The sequence below is a fragment of the Oncorhynchus clarkii genome, chromosome 21 (genome assembly GCF_045791955.1).
Source record: "Oncorhynchus clarkii lewisi isolate Uvic-CL-2024 chromosome 21, UVic_Ocla_1.0, whole genome shotgun sequence".
In the NCBI taxonomy this organism is placed as follows: Eukaryota; Metazoa; Chordata; class Actinopteri; order Salmoniformes; family Salmonidae; genus Oncorhynchus; species Oncorhynchus clarkii.
Window position 1 is genome coordinate 4935488 of NC_092167.1, and position 25142 is coordinate 4960629.

Sequence of the window (25142 nt, forward strand, 5' to 3'; positions counted from 1 at the left end):
CTTGTGGATGACGCACTCACCACCGTAGCAGCATACGTGTTGGGAGCATCAATTCCCAGCACAGCCCTCCGGCTATGAGAATCTGGAAGTTTCTCAAAAAGCTCAAACTGACCTCATTACCCCTCTTCCACCACTCCACACCTCCTCCATCCCTGTCCCCATCTCCTCGTCTCCATCACCTCATCCCAGCCTCTATGTGTCTCACACACACAGCGTCTAACTGCATTACTTCCTCTGACGGGTTAGGGGTCGAGGGTCATAGATCCCCTTCAACTGTCTCCAGGGAAACGCAGGGGGATGTGAACCTCCGTCCGACTCTGAACGCTGTCCCTCGACGCTGTCACACACTCCCCGTGCCGCCCCCAACCCACCCCTGAGGCCTAGCAATACACTCCCACACACCCTCTCTTCCTCCTCACACACACTGAGACACAAGCCCCCGGCACAGTTCTCATGGTGCTGGGCCACATGGTGGTCCACCCTCCACCCTGTCCTCTGACCTGGCTGTCCCCCATGGATGTGTTCTTTATCTCAGATACGCAACAACTCCAAGCCCAGGCCCAGGCACCAGACAGGCCATGTGCTGCTGCCGCTCTACAACAGGGAGGTCTTCATTTACTGCCTTTCTTCAGAGCCTGTGTATGGTTGTTTCCATTCTGGTCTTTAATCAATAGTGAATTCATCAGATTTCTCAACAATATCATGAACTAATCAATTGAGTGCAGAGGAAAGACAGAGAGCAGTCGATGCCGAGTGCAGACAAAGTCACACAGGCCCAGAGGACAGAGAAGACTAGAGCACCACTGCTGCACAAACCCAACTGTGTGAGCAGATATTACAATGACCAGACAAACCTACAGGTAATTGCCAAAATAAGGGAAACACCAACAAAAAGTGTCTGAGCCTGCGCCCATCTGATGAATCTCCTGCACTTAGCCGACCTTTTAAAAGCTTTATGAAAAGATCACCTACTGAGAGTGAGAGGACCTTTTTAATAACAGCCTAATACTTCACCAGGGGTTTCTACCTGATCCAGACAAATTGATACTGACACACCATCAAAACAAAGCAAAATGAGCACATCAAAGATCCTAAATCATTCTGTTAAGATGGTTAACAGACCATAATCTCTCTGGGGGAAATGTAGAATATATTTCTTTGAAATCAGATAAAAAGCTTTTCAAGATACAGCAGACGTGTATCTCTTAATCCTCCTTAAAAACCAGAGGAGCTTTCATTCAAACAAACAGGGTAGAGGGTTACACACACACACACACACACACACACACACACACACACACACACACACACACACACACACACACAGACACACACACACACACACACACACACACACACACACACACACACACACACACACACACACACACACACACACACACAGACACACACACAGACATACAGAGAGGCACAGACACACAGACATACACACACACACGCACACACAGACAGAGATGCACAGACACACAGAGATGCACACAGACACACACAGACATACATACACACACACACACAGACACACACGCACACAGAGATGCACAGACATACAGAGATGCGCGCACACACACACACACACACACAGATGCACAGACACATAGACATACACACACACACACACACCAGAGGAGGCAGGTTGGAGGAGCTATAGGAGGATGGGCTCATTGTAATGGCTGGAATGGAGTCAAACACGTTTTTTCCATGTACCAAACAGTACCGTTCCATTGATTCCATTCCAGCTATTATAATGAGCCTGTCCTCATATATCTCCTCTCATCAGCCTCCTCAGACACACACACACACACGCGCACACACACACACACAGAAATGACCCATCGAACTCTTTTCGGGTTGTTGAGATGAGTATAATTAATTTGTGGCCGTTCCTAGTGACTTTTTCTCTTGGTTATTCTCATTGATATTGGACCACCACAGAGATCAGTAATTACAATCCAGCCTCTGTGTTCTGCTGTGCATGCTAAAGCATTATAACCAGCAGGAAGGAAACCACTGATGAAGGTCATTCCCCACCAGAGGTCACCAGAGGTCACCAGAGGTCAAAGCAAAATCAGAGATGAATCACCTGGTGCATCTGTAACAGCATATCTTTAGACCGTCCCCTCGCCCATACCCGGGCGCGCCCCAGGGACCCTCTGCACACATCAACAACAGTCACCCACGAAGCATCATTACCCATCGCTCCACAAAATCAGAGATGAATCACCTGGTGCATCTGTAACAGCATATCTTTAGACCGTCCCCTCGCCCATACCCGGGCGCGCCCCAGGGACCCTCTGCACACATCAACAACAGTCACCCACGAAGCATCATTACCCATCGCTCCACAAAATCAGAGATGAATCACCTGGTGCATCTGTAACAGCATATCTTTAGACCGTCCCCTCGCCCATACCCGGGCGCGCCCCAGGGACCCTCTGCACACATCAACAACAGTCACCCACGAAGCATCATTACCCATCGCTCCACAAAATCAGAGATGAATCACCTGGTGCATCTGTAACAGCATATCTTTAGACCGTCCCCTCGCCCATACCCGGGCGCGCCCCAGGGACCCTCTGCACACATCAACAACAGTCACCCACGAAGCATCATTACCCATCGCTCCACAAAATCAGAGATGAATCACCTGGTGCATCTGTAACAGCATATCTTTAGACCGTCCCCTCGCCCATACCCGGGCGCGCCCCAGGGACCCTCTGCACACATCAACAACAGTCACCCACGAAGCATCATTACCCATCGCTCCACAAAATCAGAGATGAATCACCTGGTGCATCTGTAACAGCATATCTTTAGACCGTCCCCTCGCCCATACCCGGGCGCGCCCCAGGGACCCTCTGCACACATCAACAACAGTCACCCACGAAGCATCATTACCCATCGCTCCACAAAATCAGAGATGAATCACCTGGTGCATCTGTAACAGCATATCTTTAGACCGTCCCCTCGCCCATACCCGGGCGCGCCCCAGGGACCCTCTGCACACATCAACAACAGTCACCCACGAAGCATCATTACCCATCGCTCCACAAAATCAGAGATGAATCACCTGGTGCATCTGTAACAGCATATCTTTAGACCGTCCCCTCGCCCATACCCGGGCGCGCCCCAGGGACCCTCTGCACACATCAACAACAGTCACCCACGAAGCATCATTACCCATCGCTCCACAAAATCAGAGATGAATCACCTGGTGCATCTGTAACAGCATATCTTTAGACCGTCCCCTCGCCCATACCCGGGCGCGCCCCAGGGACCCTCTGCACACATCAACAACAGTCACCCACGAAGCATCATTACCCATCGCTCCACAAAATCAGAGATGAATCACCTGGTGCATCTGTAACAGCATATCTTTAGACCGTCCCCTCGCCCATACCCGGGCGCGCCCCAGGGACCCTCTGCACACATCAACAACAGTCACCCACGAAGCATCATTACCCATCGCTCCACAAAATCAGAGATGAATCACCTGGTGCATCTGTAACAGCATATCTTTAGACCGTCCCCTCGCCCATACCCGGGCGCGCCCCAGGGACCCTCTGCACACATCAACAACAGTCACCCACGAAGCATCATTACCCATCGCTCCACAAAATCAGAGATGAATCACCTGGTGCATCTGTAACAGCATATCTTTAGACCGTCCCCTCGCCCATACCCGGGCGCGCCCCAGGGACCCTCTGCACACATCAACAACAGTCACCCACGAAGCATCATTACCCATCGCTCCACAAAATCAGAGATGAATCACCTGGTGCATCTGTAACAGCATATCTTTAGACCGTCCCCTCGCCCATACCCGGGCGCGCCCCAGGGACCCTCTGCACACATCAACAACAGTCACCCACGAAGCATCATTACCCATCGCTCCACAAAATCAGAGATGAATCACCTGGTGCATCTGTAACAGCATATCTTTAGACCGTCCCCTCCACCCGGGCGCGACCCAGGGACCCTCTGCACACATCAACAACAGTCACCCACGAAGCATCGTTACCCATCGCTCCACAAAAGCAAGGGGAACTACTACTTCAAGGTCTCAGAGCAAGTGACGTCACCGATTGAAACGCTATTTAGCGCGCACCACCGCTAACTAGCTAGCCGTTTCACATCCGTTACACATCCCAAACGGCAGCCTGCGGCCATCTGATGAATCTCCTGCACTTAGCCGACCTTTCAAAAGCTTTATGAAAAGATCACCTACTGAGAGTGAGAGGACCTTTTTAATAACGGCCTGATACTTCACCAGGGGTTTCTACCTGATCCAGACAAATTGATACTCACACACCATCAAAACAAAGCAAAACGAGCACATCAAAGATCCTAAATCATTATGTTAAGATGGATAACAGACCATAATCTCTCTGGGGGAAATGTAGAATATATTTCTTTGAAATCAGATAAAAAGCTTTTCAAGATACAGCAGACGTGTATCTCTTAATCCTCCTTAAAAACCAGAGGAGCTTTCATTCAAACAAACAGAAAACACTGTTCCCTCTTTCTCTCTCTCTCTCTCTCACACACACACATTCACACACACTACGGGCATGGGGACTAAGAGGAGGAGCTAAAATAGAACATGTTCCCAGAGTGTGAGTTTTATGGAGTTCTCAGGCTACTGAAGTGGTGTGTGTGTGTGCGTGTGTGTGTGTGTGTGTGTGTGTGTGTGTGTGTGTGTGTGTGTGTGTGTGTGAGAGAGAGAGAGAGAGAAAGAGGGAACAGTGTTTTCTTGGCTGAGGCCAGCAGGATGGTTGGTACTGATTCAGTCATGAGGGCACAGAGGGTCAGTAGCCTACATGAGGGTAAAGGGAGTTATGGTGTGTGTGTGTGTGTGTGTAACAGGGTTGATTATGCTTCCACTTGCCACTGCAGAAATATGTATTGAATGTTTATGTACAGTAGTTGTATTATTTGGTTCAGTCAGATGTCAGTAAAGTGGTATGTCATTGGCTACAGGTGCAGATAGGGGGAGGTCCACAGATACCCTAATGAAATCATTCCTTGGTCTACCGCTGGAGAAACCAACATCTTGGCCGTTTGACCAAGATAATCGCAGGACTACATCCCCACGTGACCATGAGCAACCATGACCGACTCATATTGTGTCAGAATCAGGTTTCCGTTTAATTAGGGTAGGAGTCATAACTCATTACTGTCAGTGCCCAGGGTAGGACATGGTCATCTATGATCATTTAATAACACTGTTATAATGAAGCACTATGGAAAGGCCGATCACGGCAACTGGCATAATAATGAATAGCCACGAACCAGAGGCCTATGCAGGAGACAGCGAGCAAGTGTTGTCTGCAAGAAATTGTCTGCTCAATCAGTCATCTTAATCAGGAGAAATCATTCTTTGTTGAGGAAACATGGTCACTGTGTAGCCTAGTGTAGGCTATTACATAATTCAACACTGTAGCTTACATCTTCATATTGTCACACTGATAATGCAACGACCTAAATTCATATTTGCTGATGTTGGTTGCTTTATGTCTGTCGGCGTAATGGGCACGTGATCCATCCATCATGTGTTACCAATTTACGTTTTATTTTAACTTAACGAGAACAGAACTGTCTGAAACGTTTACCTATATCATTTGGGTAAAACGGCGGAATAAAACACAACCGTTAAGTGAAAACTCCCCCTTTTTTTTAGGTGACCTAAATAACGTGATATTGTCATTACACACTCCTCTGTCTGAGTGTTATTTCTGCAGAAAGCCACGTCTTTCCACGGTGTAGGAGTGGACACAATAATCATACGATGCTGCTACTGACGATGCGAGCGCAGTTCTAATGGAATGAATGAATTCGCTTCAGAACGGCAGCGTCCTCCATTGCATCATTTCACAAATCTCACCAGGATAAAATCAATGACCGGACAAGACAAGACATCCCACAACAGGACGCGTCTAAAAAACCGACGGAACACAGCGGAGCCGTAGATAGGGGTAAGTAATGCGGATAGCCTACCAACTGCATACATGGTCTCAGAAAGCCTAATATTTATTTCCTTTGACTCGGTCTGATGATAATATTCACACATTGTCAGGTCACATGATGTGTACCCCTTGTCATCTAAACCGCGCACCTCGAGATATGAAACGGTTACAAAAGATACAATGATTAGTATAATAAACGAAGTTTTGTTGCCTACAATAATTGCACATTCCTAAGGTCAATGGCAAGTGCTTACTTCACATACAGGTCTGTTTCATCGTTGTACCTGCTGACCTCATACATCTGTAGGCTACTGGTTCATTGCGCCTAACAATAGAATTGTAGCCTAGAGGTCAGTTGTAGACTTGCCTATCCAAGGTCCTCCCATGTCCTTGTAGGAGACATGTCAATTCCAAGTATAAACTATATGGACAAATCGTATATTTATATTCAGTCACAGAATACAGTTTGTGTGTTCATAAAAACATATGTAAATATTTACTGAAGCCTTTGCCTAAGAAATGGAACCCTCTTAAAAATATGAATCTGTTTTATAAAACCGAACCCTTACGTTGTAGCCTGCTACAGTATGTCTACCATTCCTACACATGTACCTTACCCCACCACATGGTTGGTGCTGGAACCTAGCGGCAACGGAAGTTTGCCTCACCAGACTTGGTCAAGTTTTGAAATCCGATAGGGGGTAGCAGTATGGCCGGCCGATGCGCTATAAGGCTAAAAATAACCACCTCCAATTTATGCTGTGTGGTTACTGTCTCCAAAAACCAGGCGACCTGAATGAAACCGCGTCAATAAGGACACTTCTCTGAGGTAAGCTACATTGATCTCTATTATTATTCTGTTATGGCCGTATATGCTATGTTGTGCCATGTGTTCAGCTACATGGTCATATAACTCATAGGAGAGATCTGAAAACGACTCTTATTGTGAGTGGTGTTGAGTTCTTATCAGAATAACATTCGGAAAACGACTTTCCAGCTTCAATTAGACAACTACTTGTATAAAATGCATTTGGTATAAAAGCCCTATATAAATATTAAACCTATGAATTTTAACATCGTTTGGCAACATTTGTTTGTTAATTATTTCATGTGATTGGCTCCATTATTTTGAGAGCCAACAGGACTTGTGTTTAGAAAGGGGGGGAATAAGATGAGCAGTTCTTGGATGTCAGTGATGCTTCTCTAGAATAAACCGCAACCTTCTCTATCATCAGACTAGATCATTCCTCATCAAGATGTACCATCATTTCATGTCTTGAAAAACAGAATAAAGCAGAGGTATATTTGTGTAGTAAGATATTCCAGTTTGACTTGTGGTGCCAGTGTTGTGCCTTGAAGAATTGGTGTAGGCGGGTGAAGAACAGTGCACTGCTCTTAGTGTCAGTGTTGTCAACCATGTCAACAGAGGTTAGTGAAGTCTCTGTTGTCAAGGACAGGCATTAACATAAATTGCATTAGAAAATGTCAAGTCTAGGGAAATAGTATGGTGCATTCCTCCCTTTAATGATTATTGATCAATGTAAACTCTCTAAGCATAGTTCATTTTAAATGTTTTACTAGGCAAGTCAGTTAAGAATAGATTATTATTTACAATGACGGCACACCAAAAGGCCTCCTGCGGGGACAGGGGCTGGGATTTAAAAAATATATATATATTTAAAAAAATAGGACAAAACACACATCAAGACAAGAGAGACGCCACAACACTACATAAAGAGTCTCTATATTGAAAGCACCGTATCCGTTGGCTAATGTTATTTGAATCATAAAAGCACTTTAGTCTTACTAATGTATCCTGTGTTTTTTAAAAGCTGATTCACCTTTAAAAGAGCATTACGACTAGACCACTTTCATTGTTTACCTCTCCATTGTCCAACCACTAGACAAGCTGGTGCTCTTGACTTGATTGACAGTTTTGTGGCTTGGGTCCTCCCCCCAGGCTTCTCTGGACCAATAAGGTGGCATGGCTGGCCTGTCGTTCTGTGGCAACAATGTGACCAAGAATGCCTACAGTGTGGATACGGGGATGTTGAACAATGGCTGCTTCGTGGACGCCCTCAACCTGGTCCCTCACGTCTTCCTGCTCTTCATCACCTTCCCTATCCTCTTCATTGGTACGTGGACCATGCATAGTCCTTTGCCTTCATGATGTGTGTGTGTGTTTGTGTGTGCGTGCGTGCACATGTGACAAACTTTAATCATAGAGATCACACAGAAAAAGGTTTAACAGAAACATGGACAGAATTGGTCCAGAGGGGAACAAAACGGGCTCAAAAAGGGACAGAATAGGGGCAGAAGGGGACAGAACAGGCTTAGAAGGGGACAGAATAGGCTCAGAAGGGGACAGAATAGAATCAGAAGGGGACAGAACAGGCTCAGAAGGGGACAGAATAGGCTCAGAAGGGGACAGAACAGGCTTAGAAGGGGACAGAATAGGCTCAGAAGGGGACAGAACAGGCTTAGAAGGGGACAGAACAGGCTCAGAAGAGGACAGAAAAGGCTCAGAAGGAGACAGAACAGGCTCAGAAGGGGACAGAATAGGCTCAGAATGGGACAGAATAGGTTCGGAATGGGACAGAATTGGCTTAGAAGGGGACAGAATAGGCTCAGAAGGGGACAGAATAAGCTCAGAAGGGGACAGAATAGGCTCAGAAGGGGACAGAACAGGCTCAGAAGGGGACAGAACAGGCTCAGAAGGGGACAGAATAGAATCAAAAGGGGACAGAACAGGCTCAGAAGGGGACAGAATAAGCTCAGAAGGGGACAGAATAGAATCAAAAGGGGACAGAACAGGCTCAGAGGGGGACAGAATAGGCTCAGAAGGGGACAGAATAGGCTCAGAAGGGGACAGAATAGGCTCAGAAGGGGACAGAATAGACTCAGAAGGGGACAGAATAGACTCAGAAGGGGAGAGAAAAGATTCAGAAGGGGACAGAATAGGGTCAGAAGGGGACAGAACAGGCTCAGAAGGGGACAGAACAGGCTCAGAAGGGGACAGAACAGGCTCAGAAGGGGACACAATGGGATCAGAAAGGGACATAATTGCTTTAGCTCTGATGGTCTGTGTTTGTGTTTGTGTGGGTGTTAATGTGGGTGCGTTCGTGACAATCCCAAAGCAACACGATTCAAGGATGCCTTTGGTAACAATCCTTTCATCCCCCACACATGCTTCACCAACAGAAAACACTGTTATGTTGCTGCACTATATTCAAGTTACTGTCATCCCCCACACCTGCTTCACCAACAGAAAACACTGTTATGTTGCTGCACTCTATTCAAGTTACTGTTATCCCCCACACCTGCTTCACCAACAGAAAACACTGTTATGTTGCTGCACTCTATTCAAGTTACTGTCATCCCCCACACCTGCTTCACCAACAGAAAACACTGTTATGTTGCTGCACTATATTCAAGTTACTGTCATCCCCCACACCTGCTTCAACAACAGAAAACACTGTTATGTTGCTGCACTATATTCAAGTTACTGTCATCCCCCACACCTGCTTCACCAACAGAAAACACTGTTATGTTGCTGCACTCTATTCAAGTTACTGTTATCCCCCACACCTGCTTCACCAACAGAAAACACTGTTATGTTGCTGCACTCTATTCAAGTTACTGTCATCCCCCACACCTGCTTCACCAACAGAAAACACTGTTATGTTGCTGCACTATATTCAAGTTACTGTCATCCCCCACACCTGCTTCAACAACAGAAAACACTGTTATGTTGCTGCACTATATTCAAGTTACTGTCATCCCCCACACCTGCTTCAACAACAGAAAACAGTATTAAGATGCTGCACTGTATACAAGCTACTGTCATCCCCCACACCTGCTTCACCAACAGAAAACACTGTTATGTTGCTGCACTATATTCAAGCTATTTTTTATTCTTTCTGAGCTTTCAGTCTCACCGTTCATATAAAGCCTTGAAGCATCATAACGCCTACTGACCACCGACTGGGTTTAATCAATTCCACTGTTACAGACTCACAGTCCTGTGTAGAAGATAGGAAACTCTGTGTAAAGCCCTATGATTGATCTTGTGTCGGACATTCAGCACTGGTCTGTATGTGGGGCGGCAGGTAGCCTGGTGATTAGAGCGTTGGACTAGCAACCGAAAAGTTGCTAGATCGATTCATCGAGCTGACAAGGTAAAAATCCATCGTTCTGACGCTGAACAAGGCAGTTAACCCACTGTTTCTAGGCAGTCATTGAAAATAAGAATTTGTTCTGAAACTGACTTCCCTAGTTAAATAAAAAAATGTGTTCTTCATTGATCTGCTGGCTGTCAGTCTCATTTTCCCCAGTCAACATAAAACAGCTTTCCCCAGACCACAGAACAGCTGGTTAGACTCCTGGCTCTGGCCCAGACTTTATCTAACTGAGCAGGAGGACTGTGGGACTGTGGGATCGTGGTCTCTGAGTTGTTGTGGGACTGTGAGAAAACATAGAAAAACAAGTTTTCTTGAAGAACAGGTCAGATGCAAAATTTTGTAACAGAATGACGGCACCGACAGCACAAGCCATTATTCTGTTAACAAACGTTGCATTTGCACTGGTGTAAATGTGTTCTTGTAACATGTTCAGTGGAAGTTGTTAAAAGTCGTCCTTGTGCATATAAGGGTCTGGTTTGTTCAACTTGGGAATCATTGTTTTTTGTTTGACATACATTTTAAAGTGAAAACTCTGACTCTCAGCATCACTCTCTTATCATGTAATTTCCCCAATCACATCAATTTGGCTAGCTAACAGCTAACAGCTAACTTTACGTGGATAAATTTGCTAGGTCATTATCTCTAAATATTGTTTGATTTGCTTGCCAGAAGTGGCGAGGAAACAACTTCACCAGGACAATTTTAGACTCAAAATATAGGCTACTAGCTGATTTCAAGCTCTTTCCAAAAGTCTTCTCTGATGAAGCAAGCTAAAAAAAACACACGTTGCTTCCTTAGCTAGTTAGCTACATGCCGAATCAATATGCTACCCTCACGTACTGTAGCCTATCTGAAATGACATTAACTGTGTTTACTGATGGTGAAAAGCATGCAGTTACTGGCTGTGTAACTATAATATGGAGCTAAATGTGCACATGTTCTTTGCATGGAATAATCTAAAATTAATAGGTGATCCTATTACAACCAAATTTAGTTGGTAACATTTAGTTGGCAACTCCTTGAAAATGGCACGCAGTTGTCAATTGTTTTAGCGGAGTGGGGGCCTCTAGCGGAGTGGGGGCCTCTGCCCCCCAGCAGACAAATCCAACGTTCTGCACTTTAACCCAACGTTTACTGATAACAATCTATTGTTGTGTTGTTCTAGAAGGCCTACTCTGGGGAAACTGACTGGGTGTGTCTGTTGCTCATCTGCTTAATGGGAATGACTCTGACTAGCAGCCCAGTCCCTGAGGAAAACATTAACTGATGCTTCCTGGTCAAATCTTTGTGTGTGTGTTTTTCCTTTCCTTTCAAATCAAATCAAATTGTATTGGTCACATACACATGGTTAGCAGATGTTAATGCGAGTGTAGCGAAATGCTTGTGCTTCTAGTTCCGACCATGCAGTAATATCTAACAAGTAATCTAACAGGAATCTAAAGGAATGATTAAGAATATGTGCATATAAATATATGGATGAGCGACGGCCGAACGACATAGGCAAGATGGAGTAGATGGTATAGAGTACAGTACGTGTATATACATATGAGATGAGTAATGTAGGGTATGTAAACATTATAGAAAGTGGAATTGTTTAAAGTGACTAGTGATACATTTATTACATCCAATTTTTAATTATTAAAGTGGCTAGATATTTGAGTCAGCACTAGCCTCTCTGATGGCCTTGAGATAGAAGCTGTTTTTCAGTCTCTCGGCCCCTGCTTTGATGCACCTGTACTGACCTCACCTTCTGGATGATAGCGGGGTGAATCAAATCAAATCAAATGTATTTATAAAGCCCTTCGTACATCAGCTGATATCTCAAAGTGCTGTACAGAAACCCAGCCTAAAACCCCAAACAGCAAGCAATGCAGGTGTAGAAGCACGGTGGCTAGGAAAAATTCCCTAGAAAGGCAGTGAACAGGCAGTGGCTCGGGTGGTTGTTGTCCCTGATGATCTTTTTGGCCTTCCTGTGACATCGGGTGCTGTAGGTGTCCTGGAGGGCAGGTAGTTTGCCCCCGGTGATGCGTTGTGCAGACCTCACTACCCTCTGGAGAGCCTTACGGTCGTGGGCGGAGCAGTTGCCTTACCAGGCGGTGATACAGCCCGACAAGATGCTCTCGATTGTGCATCTGTAGAAGAGTGCTTTTGGTGACGAGCCGCATTTCTTCAGCCTCCTGATTATTGTAGGCAGGTTTCAAAATAAGAGGCACTTCCTGATTGGATTTTCCTCAGGCTTTCACCTGCAATATCAGTTCTGTTATACTCACAGACAATATTTTTACAGTTTTGGAAACTTTAGAGTGTTTTCTATCCTAATCTGACAATTATATGCATATTCTAGTTTCTGGGGCTGAGAAATAGGCAGTTTCAAATGGGTACGGTTTTTAGCCAAAAACTAAAATACTGCCCCCTACACGCAAAAGGTTAAACACTTATCTTAGATCAATGTTTATGATGAGTATTTCTATAATTTGATGTGGATCTCTGCACTTTGACCGGATGTTTGTTTGAGACAATGCATTTCTGAACAGCAGACCTCACTACCCTCTGGAGAGCCTTACGGTTGTGGGCTGAGCAGTTGCCGTACCCGGCGGTGATACGTTATGGAGACACTGTTTCTGTGTTACTGTATGTTCTGTGTGTTTATGGAGACACTGTCTCTGTGTTACTGTATGTTTTGTGTGTTTATGGAGACACTGTCTCTGTGTTACTGTATGTTCTGAGTGTTTATGGAGACACTATTTCTGTGTTACTGTATGTTCTGTGTGTTTATGGAGACACTGTTGCTGTGTTACTGTATGTTCTGTGTGTTTATGGAGACACTGTTTCTGTGTTACTGTATGTTCTGAGTGTTTATGAAGACACGGTTTCTGTGTTAATGTATGTTCTGAGTGTTTAGGGAGACACTGTTTCTGTGTTACTGTATGTTCTGAGTGTTTATGGAGACACTGTTTCTGTGTTACTGTATGTTCTGAGTGTTTATGGAGACACGGTTTCTGTGTTACTGTATGTTCTGAGTGTTTGCTTTGACCTTTAGATTTAAAGAACAGTTAAAGTTCACCATTGGTCTTATAGGTTTACAAACAGCTAAAGTTCACCATTGGTCTTATAGGTTTACAAACAGCTAAAGTTCACCATTGGTCTTATAGGTTTACAAACAGCTGAAGTTCACCATTGGTCTTATAGGTTTACAAACAGCTAAAGTTCACCATTGGTCTTATAGGTTCACAAACAGCTAAAGTTCACCATTGGTCTTATAGGTTTACAAACACCTAAAGTTCACCATTGGTCTTATAGGTTTACAAACAGCTAAAGTTCACCATTGGTCTTATAGGTTTACAAACAGCTAAAGTTCACCATTGGTCTTATAGGTTCACAAACAGCTAAAGTTCACCATTGGTCAGGTTTACAAACAGTAAAGTGTACAAACAGTTGAAGTTGACCATTGGTCTTAGATGTTTACAAAAATAGTAACGTTTACAAACAGTTAACGTTGACCATTAGACTTATAGGTTTACAAACAGTTAACGTTGACCATTAGACTTATAGGTTTACAAACAGTTAACGTTGACCATTAAACTTAAAGGTTTACAAACAGTTAAAGTTGACGATTAGACTTATAGGTTTACAAACAGTTAACGTTGACCATTAAACTTAAAGGTTTACAAACAGTTAACGTTGACCATGTAACTCTCCGGGTGTCGTAAGTGTGGAGTCAGACGCAGGAAACAGAGAGTGCAATGCTGTGCTCTTTAATGCCCCAAGGCACCACAGGGTGCTCACAACCAAACGGCCCCAAACACGGGCAATGAAAATGTACAACTGAAATACACGACCAGGAACAAACACGTTCCTCTACTACAGAACCGAAGGTCACAATAATTAATCCCGCACAACAAACAGGCGGGCCGGCTGTCTAATAAAGCCCAACTACTCATTCACCAACAGGTGCTACCAATAAACATACAAGGAGGGGGAGGAAAGACAATCAGTGGCAGCTAATAGGCCGGTGACGACGACCGCCGAGTGCCACCCGACCGGGAAGGGAAGCCACCCTCGGTCGGACTCGTGACAGACCATTAGACTTAAAGGTTTACAAACAGTTGACCATTGAGGGCACTTGCCAAAGTTGCCTGCATTATCCAAGAGTCACCCAGAATATCCATGACTTTCATTGTTTGGCAGGAAAACCTTGATAATATGCAGATTGCTTTAGAATGAACTGCTGTGTTTATCTGTGTACTTCGTCTGTTACTGATTACAGATTACATGACAAATAAAGTTATCATTAATGTAATCCTTTGGATTACTCTAAATGAGTAACGTCATTACTTGGATTACTTGTGGATTACGTTACTGCCCAACCCTGTGTGTTTGCATGTTTGTGCATGCGTTCTTAGGCGTGTGTGCTTATGTTCCTGTTTATCTGAGTGTGTGTGTTCTCCTAGCCTGGGGCAGTCAGATCTCTTAGGTTCAGATCCACCATAACACCTGGCTCCACTTCCCTTCCCCTAGGCTGGGGCAGTCAGATCTCTAAGGTTCAGATCCACCATAACACCTGGCTCCACTTCCCTCCCCCTAGGCTGGGGCAGTCAGATCTCTTAGGTTCAGATCCACCATAACACCTGGCTCCACTTCCCTCCCCCTAGGCTGGGGCAGTCAGATCTCTTAGGTTCAGATCCACCATAACACCTGGCTCCACTTCCCTCCTCCTAGGCTGGGGCAGTCAGAGCTCTAAGGTTCAGATCCACCATAACACCTGGCTCCACTTCCCTGGACACAACCTGCGCTGGATCCTCACATTCACTCTGCTGTTTGTCCACGTCTGTGAGATCGCTGAGGGAATCGTCTCCAACAAGTAAGAAACCCCCTAAAACTACTTCCTGTTACCAAAGAGGTAGTGTACTGTGGAAAAGGAAACGTTAGTAGCTGGTCAGAAGCCAGTGTTCACATGAGATTTTGTTCTGCGTTGCTGAGATTACAGAAGAAGTGCTATTCCTCTCTGTCATTGTTGAATGCTAAAACGAATGACTCCCAAGTTTCAGGTGCAGTGAAGTATTGAATTTCCTTGCTTCCCTCCAGACCAATGTTTATAGAAAAATGAAACCACTGTCCCTCAAAATAACCCCACTCTCCAGTTTACCCAGACTGCAACCAATAAGATCCTCCACAATGCTGCAGCAACACAAAGCTATGATCGGAGCCATCGTCTGATGCATCACAAACCCTGCATCAAAACCTGCTGATTGCACCACCTGCTTATTTAGTGGCTGAAGCTAGCAGCTTCCTTCCATGTTTCAGTGTCGCACAACATTTGATAAAAATATATTTCAATTTTGGTGTGGTGGGGGACAAAAAATTAAGAGTACAGATTATTGTATGGTACAATATACAGGCGTTTTTGAGAAGGATAATTTGAAAAATAAAATTGTATTGAGTAAATGTATTTATTGGTTTCTTTTCATTTAAAAAATGTTATTTGTTGATGTAAAAAATAGAAATGTGCTGATTTTAAGCTTGTGTCATTAGATTCGTTGGTGGGGTTGTGATAAATTATTGCGAAAAATGGGGTCCCCAGCAATCCTGGCGAAAAAGTTTGAATTCCACTGGGTTAACTGTATGTTAACTGTATGTTAACTGTATGAGACTGAATACAACGTCAACCTATAAAGCAGAGATACATGGCATAACAAATGGACTTTGTTTCTTTGAGTATTGATGCAACCTCCTGTCTCTCCATCCTTTCAGACAGATGGACACCAATCACCTCCACCTCTTTATGCCAGCGTTTATGGGTTTCATAGCAGCCACTACATCTGTGGTGTACTACCACAACATAGAAACCTCCAACTTCCCCAAACTACTGCTGGGTGAGTCAAAATGATACCATCAGTGCATTCATTACTCCAAATGAACAGTTAGTGTTTGAGCAGCGCTGAATCAGCCTCCCTTTGGTACAGTAGTTTAGAGGCTATGGCAGATGGCCCAAACACAGTTCGCTACACATGAACCATTCTGCTGTACATCATAAAGTATACTTGTCATACATCTCTGGGGAAAGTAGTGCACGAAGTGACCAACCTCCTCCTTCCTCAGCTCTGTTTATCTACTGGGTTCTGGCGTTCATCACCAAGTCCATCAAGCTGTGGAAGTTTGCAGAGTACGGCGTTGGAGTGCTGCACCTGAGGTTCTGTATCACAGCCCTGCTGGTCGTTCTGTACGGACTCCTCATGGCTGTAGAGATCAACGTCATCAGGGTCAGGGTGAGTTAGAACACTGGTGGACTGACTGCTTCCTGGGTCAGGGGTCATAGAGGTTCTATATAAAGACAAGAAGGAAGAGGAGGATGTGATGCGGTGTACTGATGTGATCTGATAGCAGATGCATGGTCTTTATTTCAGCTCCTGTTGGATTTGTACTTTTTTACCTGGTGTGTATGTGTCTGTCTCTGTCTTTGTGTCCTGGTGTCCGTGTAGAGGTACGTGTTCTTCGCCAACCCCCAGAAGGTAAAGCCTCCAGAGGACCTTCAGGACCTGGGAGTGAGGTTCCTCCAGCCCTTCGTCAACCTCCTCTCCAAGGCCACATACTGGTGGATGAACCCCCTGATTATAGGTTCGTTTCCTAGGTTCCTTCCTTCCAGGTGTTTTTCCTGGCCACTGTTCTTCCGCTTCTGCATTGATTGCTGTTTGGGGTTCAGGCTGGGTGTCTGTAAAGTACTTTGTGACAGCTACTGATGTTAAAATGACTTTGATTGATGTACAATTATCTGGATGGATTGAATGCTTGATCACAGGAGCCCATAAAAGACCCATTGAGCTGAAGAAGATTGGCAAACTCCCCATCGCCATGAGAGCCCTCACCAACTACCTGAAGCTCAAAGACGCCTACGAGGATCAGAGGGTGAGTGGAGGAGGGAGTGACAGAGTTTCATATTCTGCTTCTGACAGTGACATACCATTCAATGGATCCCCAGTGCAGTGACATACCATTCAATGGATCCCCAGTGCAGTGACATACCATTCAATGGATCCCCAGTGCAGTGACATACCATTCAATGGATCCCCAGTGCAGTGACATACCATTCAATGGATCCCCAGTGCAGTGACATACCATTCAATGGATCCCCAGTGCAGTGACATACCATTCAATGGATCCCTGCTTTAATTTAATTAGAACATTCTGATCAGATTCTCTACAGTTAAAACTCTGTGTGTTAGATATATTACACTTGTATCCTATACACATGTCAAGCCCGGGATAGGTTTGAATATATCTCTAAAGACTGTCCATTATAATTGGGGCGGAAATTGGGGCAGAAATTGGGGCGGCAGGGTAGCCTAGTGGTTAGAGAGTTGGGCTAGTAATCAAAATGGTTGCAAGTTTGAATCCCCGAGCTGACAAGGTACAAATCTGTCGTTCTGCCCCTGAACAGGCAGTTAACCCACTGTTCCTAGGCCGTCATTGAAAATAAGAATTTGTTCTTAACTGACTTGCCTAGTTAAATAAAGGTTAAATAAATAAATAATGTAGTCTGGCGAACCAGACTCTGTAATCAGGTAGTCTCATCTTCACTCTGAGATGAAGGTTCATTGTAGTGGAACTCTCCTGTGTAGTTGTAACCCTTCCATCCCTGTCCCCTCCCCCTCCTAGCAGAATGCCGAGGACCCAGAGAAGGCTCCATCCATCTGGCGCTCTATGTACCGGGCATTTGGCCGACCCATCCTCCTCAGCAGTACCTTCCGTTACCTGGCGGATCTGCTGGGCTTCGCCGGGCCACTCTGCATCTATGGCATCGTCGAACATCTCAACAAAAAGCCCGTCAAGGAAGGGAGTGTGGTGTGTAATTACTGTTCCCATCGGCCCATAACTCTGTTCCTGGTCCCATAATTACTGTTCCCATCGGCCCATAACTCTGTTCCTGGTCCCATAATTACTGTTCCCATCGGCCCATAACTCTGTTCCTGGTCCCATAATTACTGTTCCCATCGGCCCATAACTCTGTTCCTGGTACCATAATTACTGTTCCCATCGACCCATAACTCTGTTCCTGGTCCCATAATTACTGTTCCCATCAGCCCATAACTCTGTTCCTGGTCCCATAATTACTATTCCCATCGACCCATAACTCTGTTCCTGGTCCCATAATTACTGTTCCCATCAGCCCATAACTCTGTTCCTGGTCCCATAATTACTGTTCCCATCAGCCCATAACTCTGCTCCTGGTACCATAATTACTGTTCCCATCGGCCCATAACTCTGTTCCTGGTACGATAATTACTGTTCCCATCGGCCCATAACTCTGCTCCTGGTACCATAATTACTGTTCCCATCGGCCCATAACTCTGTTCCTGGTCCCATCGGCCCATAACTCTGTTCCTGGTCCCATAATTACTGTTCCCATCGGCCCATAACTCTGCTCCTGGTCCCATCGGCCCATAACTCTGCTCCTGGTACCATAATTACTGTTCCCATCGGCCCATAACTCTGTTCCTGGTCCCATCGGCCCATAACTCTGCTCCTGGTCCCATCGGCCCATAACTCTGCTCCTGGTACCATAATTACTGTTCCCATCGGCCCATAACTCTGTTCCTGGTACCATAATTACTGTTCCCATCGGCCCATAACTCTGTTCCTGGTACCATAATTACTGTTCCCATCGGCCCATAACTCTGTTCCTGGTACCATAATTACTGTTCCCATCGGCCCATAACTCTGTTCCTGGTACCATAATTACTGTTCCCATCGGCCCATAACTCTGCTCCTGGTCCCATCGGCCCATAACTCTGCTCCTGGTCCCATAATTACTGTTCCCATCGGCCCATAACTCTGCTCCTGGTCCCATAATTACTGTTCCCATCGGCCCATAACTCTGTTCCTGGTCCCATCGGCCCATAACTCTGTTCCTGGTCCCATAATTACTGTTCCCATCGGCCCATAACTCTGCTCCTGGTCCCATAATTACTGTTCCCATCGGCCCATAACTCTGCTCCTGGTACCATAATTACTGTTCCCATCGGCCCATAACTCTGTTCCTGGTCCCATAATTACTGTTCCCATCGGCCCATAACTCTGTTCCTGGTACCATAGTTACTGTTCCCATCGGCCCATAACTCTGTTCCTGGTACCATAGTTCCTGTTCGTTCCTTCTATGTTATGCCCGTCCATTACGGCTCATTCAAGTGATTCAATTTGATACAGCAGACGTCTTGTTTGTGTGACACATTCCTCCATGTTGTTGTGACTGTTGGCTAGTTAGCTCCATAGAGATAAATCGTTTATTATATAGTTAGCTCACTGTCTGACGCTGTGGGTTGTGTCATCGACATCGTACCGCCATGAGGGCGCAGCAGGGTGGTCTGCTCGTCTTCTCATGATGACTCACTTCCTCTGTGATGTCATGAGGCGTCGACAGCGCCATTGTTCCCAACCCTGTCCCTGTCCCAGCCACCACGTCACCCCCATTAGACCAATTATATTATAGACACAAATGATCCCACAGCATATTTCACACCCTCACACACACACAGATACAGAAACACACACACACTTTCCTCAACTAACTTTTAAAGGTACACCAGAAATCCATTTAGGACACAGAAATAAACTATCCTGGGACCTGTGGGGAGTCAGCAGCACTGAACTGATGAACTAAGGTAGAGCATCATGTTAGAGGGCTGAACAGAGGAACGTCCCTCTCTGAAGTAGAGCATCATGTCAGAGGGCTGAACAGAGGAACGTCTCTCTGAAGTAGAGCATCATGTCAGAGGGCTGAACAGAGGAACGTCTCTCTGAAGTAGAGCATCATGTTAGAGGGCTGAACAGAGGACCGTCTCTCTAAAGTAGAGCATCATGTTAGAGGGCTGAACAGAGGACCGTCTCTCTAAAGTAGAGCATCATGTTAGAGGGCTGAACAGAGGACCGTCTCTCTAAAGTAGAGCATCATGTTAGAGGGCTGAACAGAGGAACGTCTCTCTAAAGTAGAGCATCATGTTAGAGGGCTGAACAGAGGAACGTCTCTCTAAAGTAGAGCATCATGTTAGAGGGCTGAACAGAGGAACGTCTCTCTAAAGTAGAGCATCATGTTAGAGGGCTGAACAGAGGACCTCTCTCTAAAGTAGAGCATCATGTCAGAGGGCTGAACAGAGGCATGTCTCTCTAAAGTAGAGCATCATGTCAGAGGGCTGAACAGAGGAACGTCTCTCTGAAGTAGAGCATCATGTCAGAGGGCTGAACAGAGGCATGTCTCTCTAAAGTAGAGCATCATGTTAGAGGGCTGAACAGAGGAACGTCTCTCTAAAGTAGAGCATCATGTCAGAGGGCTGAACAGAGGAACATCTCTCTAAAGTAGAGCATCGTGCACAGTGCCGGTGTCAGAGAGCTGAACAGAGGAACATCTCTCTAAAGTAGAGCATCGTGCACAGTGCCGGTGTCAGAGGGCTGAACAGAGGAACAGAGAGTTTAGGCTGAAGTACTGCAGGCGTGCATTTCTAAGTGACATGGAAAATTCCTCACTCATCTCACACTCTCTCACTCTCTGTCCTTCTCTGTGTGTGACAGGGTCTGGGTAGTGACGGGGTCTGGGTAGTGTCAGGTCTTGCTTTTTACAGTCCCCTACATCTGCTCTAACCTACTATCTGTGTGTGTGTGTGTGTGTGTGTGTGTGTGTGTGTGTGTGTGTGTGTGTGTGTGTGTGTGTGTGTGTGTGTGTGTGTGTGTGTGTGTGTGTGTGTGTGTGTGTGTGTGTGTGTGTGTGTGTGTGTGTGTGTGTGTGTGTGTGTGTGACTGTCTATCAGGTCCCCTATTTTGAGGTCTACTTCATGTCATCCAACGAGCTGCTCCAGAATACGTCAGTGCTGGCTGTTCTGCTGTTCCTGGCCCTGGTGCTACAGCGGACCTTCCTACAGGCCTCCTACTATGTCACCATAGAGACCGGCATCAACCTCCGTGGAGCCCTGCTGGTGACTGACTGGAGGATTCTGGGATTTGTAGGATACTGCGTCACCGATTCTCCATCCTTTACCCAAAGTGTTCACTTGTTCATAAAAAGTGTTCTCTGTCATAGATTTAAAAACATTAGATGTGTAGTCATTGGCTGACGGGAGTTTCTGCCGTTGTTCAATTCATGACGGGGAGTGGGGAGGTGCAAAAATAAAGTGGGGACTTGGGACAGCCGTAGGCAGTCACAGAGGTGGAGAATCGGGACAGCCGTAGACAGTCACAGAAGTGGAGAATCTGGACAGCCGTAGACAGTCACAGAGGTGGAGAATCGGGACAGCCGTAGACAGTCACAGAGGTGGAGAATCGGGACAGCCGTAGACAGTCACAGAGGTGGAGAATCTGAACAGCCCTAGGCAGTCACAGAGGTGGAGAATCGGGACAGCCGTAGACAGTCACAGAGGTGGAGAATCGGGACAGCCGTAGACAGTCACAGAGGTGGAGAATCACAGCCGTAGACAGTCACAGAGGTGGAGAATCGGGACAGCCGTAGACAGTCACAGAGGTGGAGAATCGGGACAGCCGTAGACAGTCACAGAGGTGGAGAATCGGGACAGTCATAGGCAGTCACAGAGGTGGAGAATCTGAACAGCCCTAGGCAGTCACAGAGGTGGAGAATCGGGACAGCCGAAGGCAGTCACAGAGGTGGAGAATCGGGACAGTCATAGGCAGTCACAGAGGTGGAGAATCTGGACAGCCGTAGGCAGTCACAGAGGTAGAGAATCAGCACAGGTGAAGGCAGTCACAGAGGTGGAGAATCGGGACAGTCATAGGCAGTCACAGAGGTGGAGAATCGGGACAGCCGTAGGCAGTCACAGAGGTGGAGAATCGGGACAGCCGAAGGCAGTCACAGAGGTGGAGAATCGGGACAGCCGTAGACAGTCACAGAGGTGGAGAATCAGGACAGTCATAGGCAGTCACAGAGGTGGAGAATTGGGACACCCGAAGGCAGTCACAGAGGTGGAGAATCGGGACAGCCGTAGGCAGTCACAGAGGTGGAGAATCGGGACAGCCGTAGGCAGTCACAGAGGTGGAGAATCGGGACAGCCGTAGACAGTCACAGAGGTGGAGAATCGGGACAGCCGTAGACAGTCACAGAGGTGGAGAATCGGGACAGCCGTAGACAGTCACAGAGGTGGAGAATCGGGACAGCCGTAGGCAGTCACAGAGGTGGAGAATCGGGACAGCCGTAGGCAGTCACAGAGGTGGAGAATCGGGACAGTCATAGGCAGTCACAGAGGTGGAGAATCTGGACAGCCGTAGGCAGTCACAGAGGTAGAGAATCAGCACAGGTGAAGGCAGTCACAGAGGTGGAGAATCGGGACAGTCATAGGCAGTCACAGAGGTGGAGAATCGGGACAGCCGTAGGCAGTCACAGAGGTGGAGAATCGGGACAGCCGAAGGCAGTCACAGAGGTGGAGAATCGGGACAGCCGTAGACAGTCACAGAGGTGGAGAATCAGGACAGTCATAGGCAGTCACAGAGGTGGAGAATTGGGACACCCGAAGGCAGTCACAGAGGTGGAGAATCGGGACAGCCGTAGGCAGTCACAGAGGTGGAGAATCGGGACAGCCGTAGACAGTCACAGAGGTGGAGAATCGGGACAGCCGTAGACAGTCACAGAGGTGGAGAATCGGGACAGCCGTAGACAGTCACAGAGGTGGAGAATCGGGACAGCCGTAGACAGTCACAGAGGTGGAGAATCGGGACAGCCGTAGGCAGTCACAGAGGTGGAGAATCGGGACAGCCGTAGACAGTCACAGAGGTGGAGAATCGGGACAGCCGTAGACAGTCACAGAGGTGGAGAATCGGGACAGCCGTAGGCAGTCACAGAAGTGAATGTGCTGTATCTGGTAGGTTGTTAATGTCCTCTGTCCTGTCCGTTTCCTAGGCGATGATCTACAACAAGATCCTGCGTCTGTCCACCTCTAACATGTCCATGGGAGAGATGACCCTGGGCCAGATCAACAACCTGGTTGCCATAGAAACCAACCAGCTCATGTGGTTCCTCTTCCTGTGTCCCAACCTCTGGGCCATGCCAGTGCAGGTGGGTTTTGACTAGATAGAATTCAGCTTATGTCGAAATGTACTTTTCGTAGCAGGTTAGGAGAATTTACGCAGTAGGTTAGGATAATTAACGTAGCAGGTTAGGAGAATTTACGCAGTAGGTTAGGATAATTAACGTAGCAGGTTAGGAGAATTTACGCAGTAGGTTAGGATAATTAACGTAGCAGGTTAGGAGAATTTACGCAGTAGGTTAGGATAATTAACGTAGCAGGTTAGGAGAATTTACGCAGTAGGTTAGGATAATTAACGTAGCAGGTTAGGAGAATTTACGCAGTAGGTTAGGATAATTAACGTAGCAGGTTAGGAGAATTAGGTTAAGGTTAGGAAAAGGGTTAGTGTTAGCTAAAATGCAACAACAACAAAAAACTTTTGAGGTCAATTTGACGTAAGTGTAGGTGGGGCCATGCTGGTAAGATTCAATCTATCTGGACATAGTCTCTATGTATGATGCGGCCAACAACCTGATCTTAAATTAACAAGTATGTATTTTTTAAGCCATTATCTGCCAGTACCAATATGACTGTAATATTATGCATCAATAATATATCCCTAATAATTCCCTAATAACTCCATAATATATCCCACAAAGCTCCCTAATTTATTCCTAATAACTCCCTAAAATATCACTAATATATCCCTAATACATCCCTCATAACTCCCTAATAACTCCCTAATAACTCCCTAATATATCCCTTATAACTCTAATAACTCCCTAATATATCCCTAATATATCACTAATATATCCCTAATATATCCCTCATAACTCCCTAATATATCCCTAATATATCACTAATATATCCCTAATATATCCCTCATAACTCCCTAAAAGCTCCATAATATATCCCTAATAACTCCCTAACATATCACTAATATATCCCTAATATATCCCTAATAACTCCCTAATATATCCCTCATAACTCCATAATATATCCCTAATATATCCCTAATAACTCCCTAATATATCCCTAATAACTCCCTAATATATCCCTCATAACTCCCTCATAACTCCATAATATATCCCTAATATATCCCTAATATATCTCTTATAACTCTAATATATCCCTAATATATCACTAATATATCCCTAATATATCCCTAATATATCCCTAATATATCCCTTATAACTCTAATATATCCCTAATATATCACTAATATATCACTAATATATCCCTAATATATCCCTAATATATCCCTAATATATCCCTAATATATCACTAATATATCCCTAATATATCCCTAATATATCCCTAATATATCACTAATATTTCCCTAATATATCCCTAATATATCCCTTATAACTCTAATATATCCCTAATATATCCCTAATATATCCCTAATATATCACTAATATATCCCTAAAATATCCCTAATATATCACTAATATATCCCTAATATATCCCTTATAACTCTAATATATCCCTAATATATCCCTAATATATCCCTAATATATCCCTTATAACTCTAATATATCCCTCATAACTCCATAATATATCCCTAATATATCCCTAATAACTCCCTAATATATCCCTCATAACGCCCTAATAACTCCCTAATATATCTCTAATAACTCCCCAATATATCCCAAATAACTCCCCAATATATCCCTAATAACTCCCCAATATATCCCTCATATCTTTGTGTTGTGTTCCTGCTCAGATTGTGATGGGCGTGATCTTGCTGTACTACCTGCTGGGGACCAGTGCTCTGATTGGAGCTTCAGTCATCGTGCTGCTGGCTCCAGTCCAATACCTGATCGCTACCAAGCTGGCTGACACCCAGAAGAGCACCCTGGTGAGTCACCCTCTGTTCACGTTGAGACACTCAGGTTGTACACTGCCTGCACCAATCCCTTAGACCGTAGTTTCACTGTCTCTTTAGATATGAACCTGCAAGCTTTACCATCAATAAATAG

The 25142-nt window shown here is 45.5% G+C and overlaps 1 protein-coding gene across 8 annotated transcripts in view; it reads left to right on the forward strand.

Annotated features, from left to right (window-relative positions):
• Window positions 1-5912: 5912 nt before the first annotated feature.
• The window catches only part of LOC139379653 (ATP-binding cassette sub-family C member 9-like), a 66156-nt gene continuing 46926 nt past the window's right edge, over window positions 5913-25142 (forward strand). For 3 of the 8 annotated variants that reach the window (XM_071122467.1, XM_071122466.1, XM_071122471.1), the window contains exons 1-12: window positions 5913-5993; window positions 6772-6813; window positions 7945-8119; window positions 14885-15026; window positions 15917-16038; window positions 16265-16431; window positions 16645-16780; window positions 16962-17068; window positions 17819-18004; window positions 20962-21126; window positions 23055-23210; window positions 24887-25021. In XM_071122467.1, coding sequence (XP_070978568.1) covers window positions 7969-8119; window positions 14885-15026; window positions 15917-16038; window positions 16265-16431; window positions 16645-16780; window positions 16962-17068; window positions 17819-18004; window positions 20962-21126; window positions 23055-23210; window positions 24887-25021 — 1467 coding nt within the window. In that variant the 5' untranslated portion in view covers window positions 5913-5993; window positions 6772-6813; window positions 7945-7968. Of the gene's footprint in view, window positions 5994-6771; window positions 6814-7944; window positions 8120-14884; window positions 15027-15916; window positions 16039-16264; window positions 16432-16644; window positions 16781-16961; window positions 17069-17818; window positions 18005-20961; window positions 21127-23054; window positions 23211-24886; window positions 25022-25142 lie in introns of those variants that run through there. The other 5 variants (XM_071122470.1, XM_071122469.1, XM_071122472.1 and 2 more) reach the window with 3 other exon arrangements.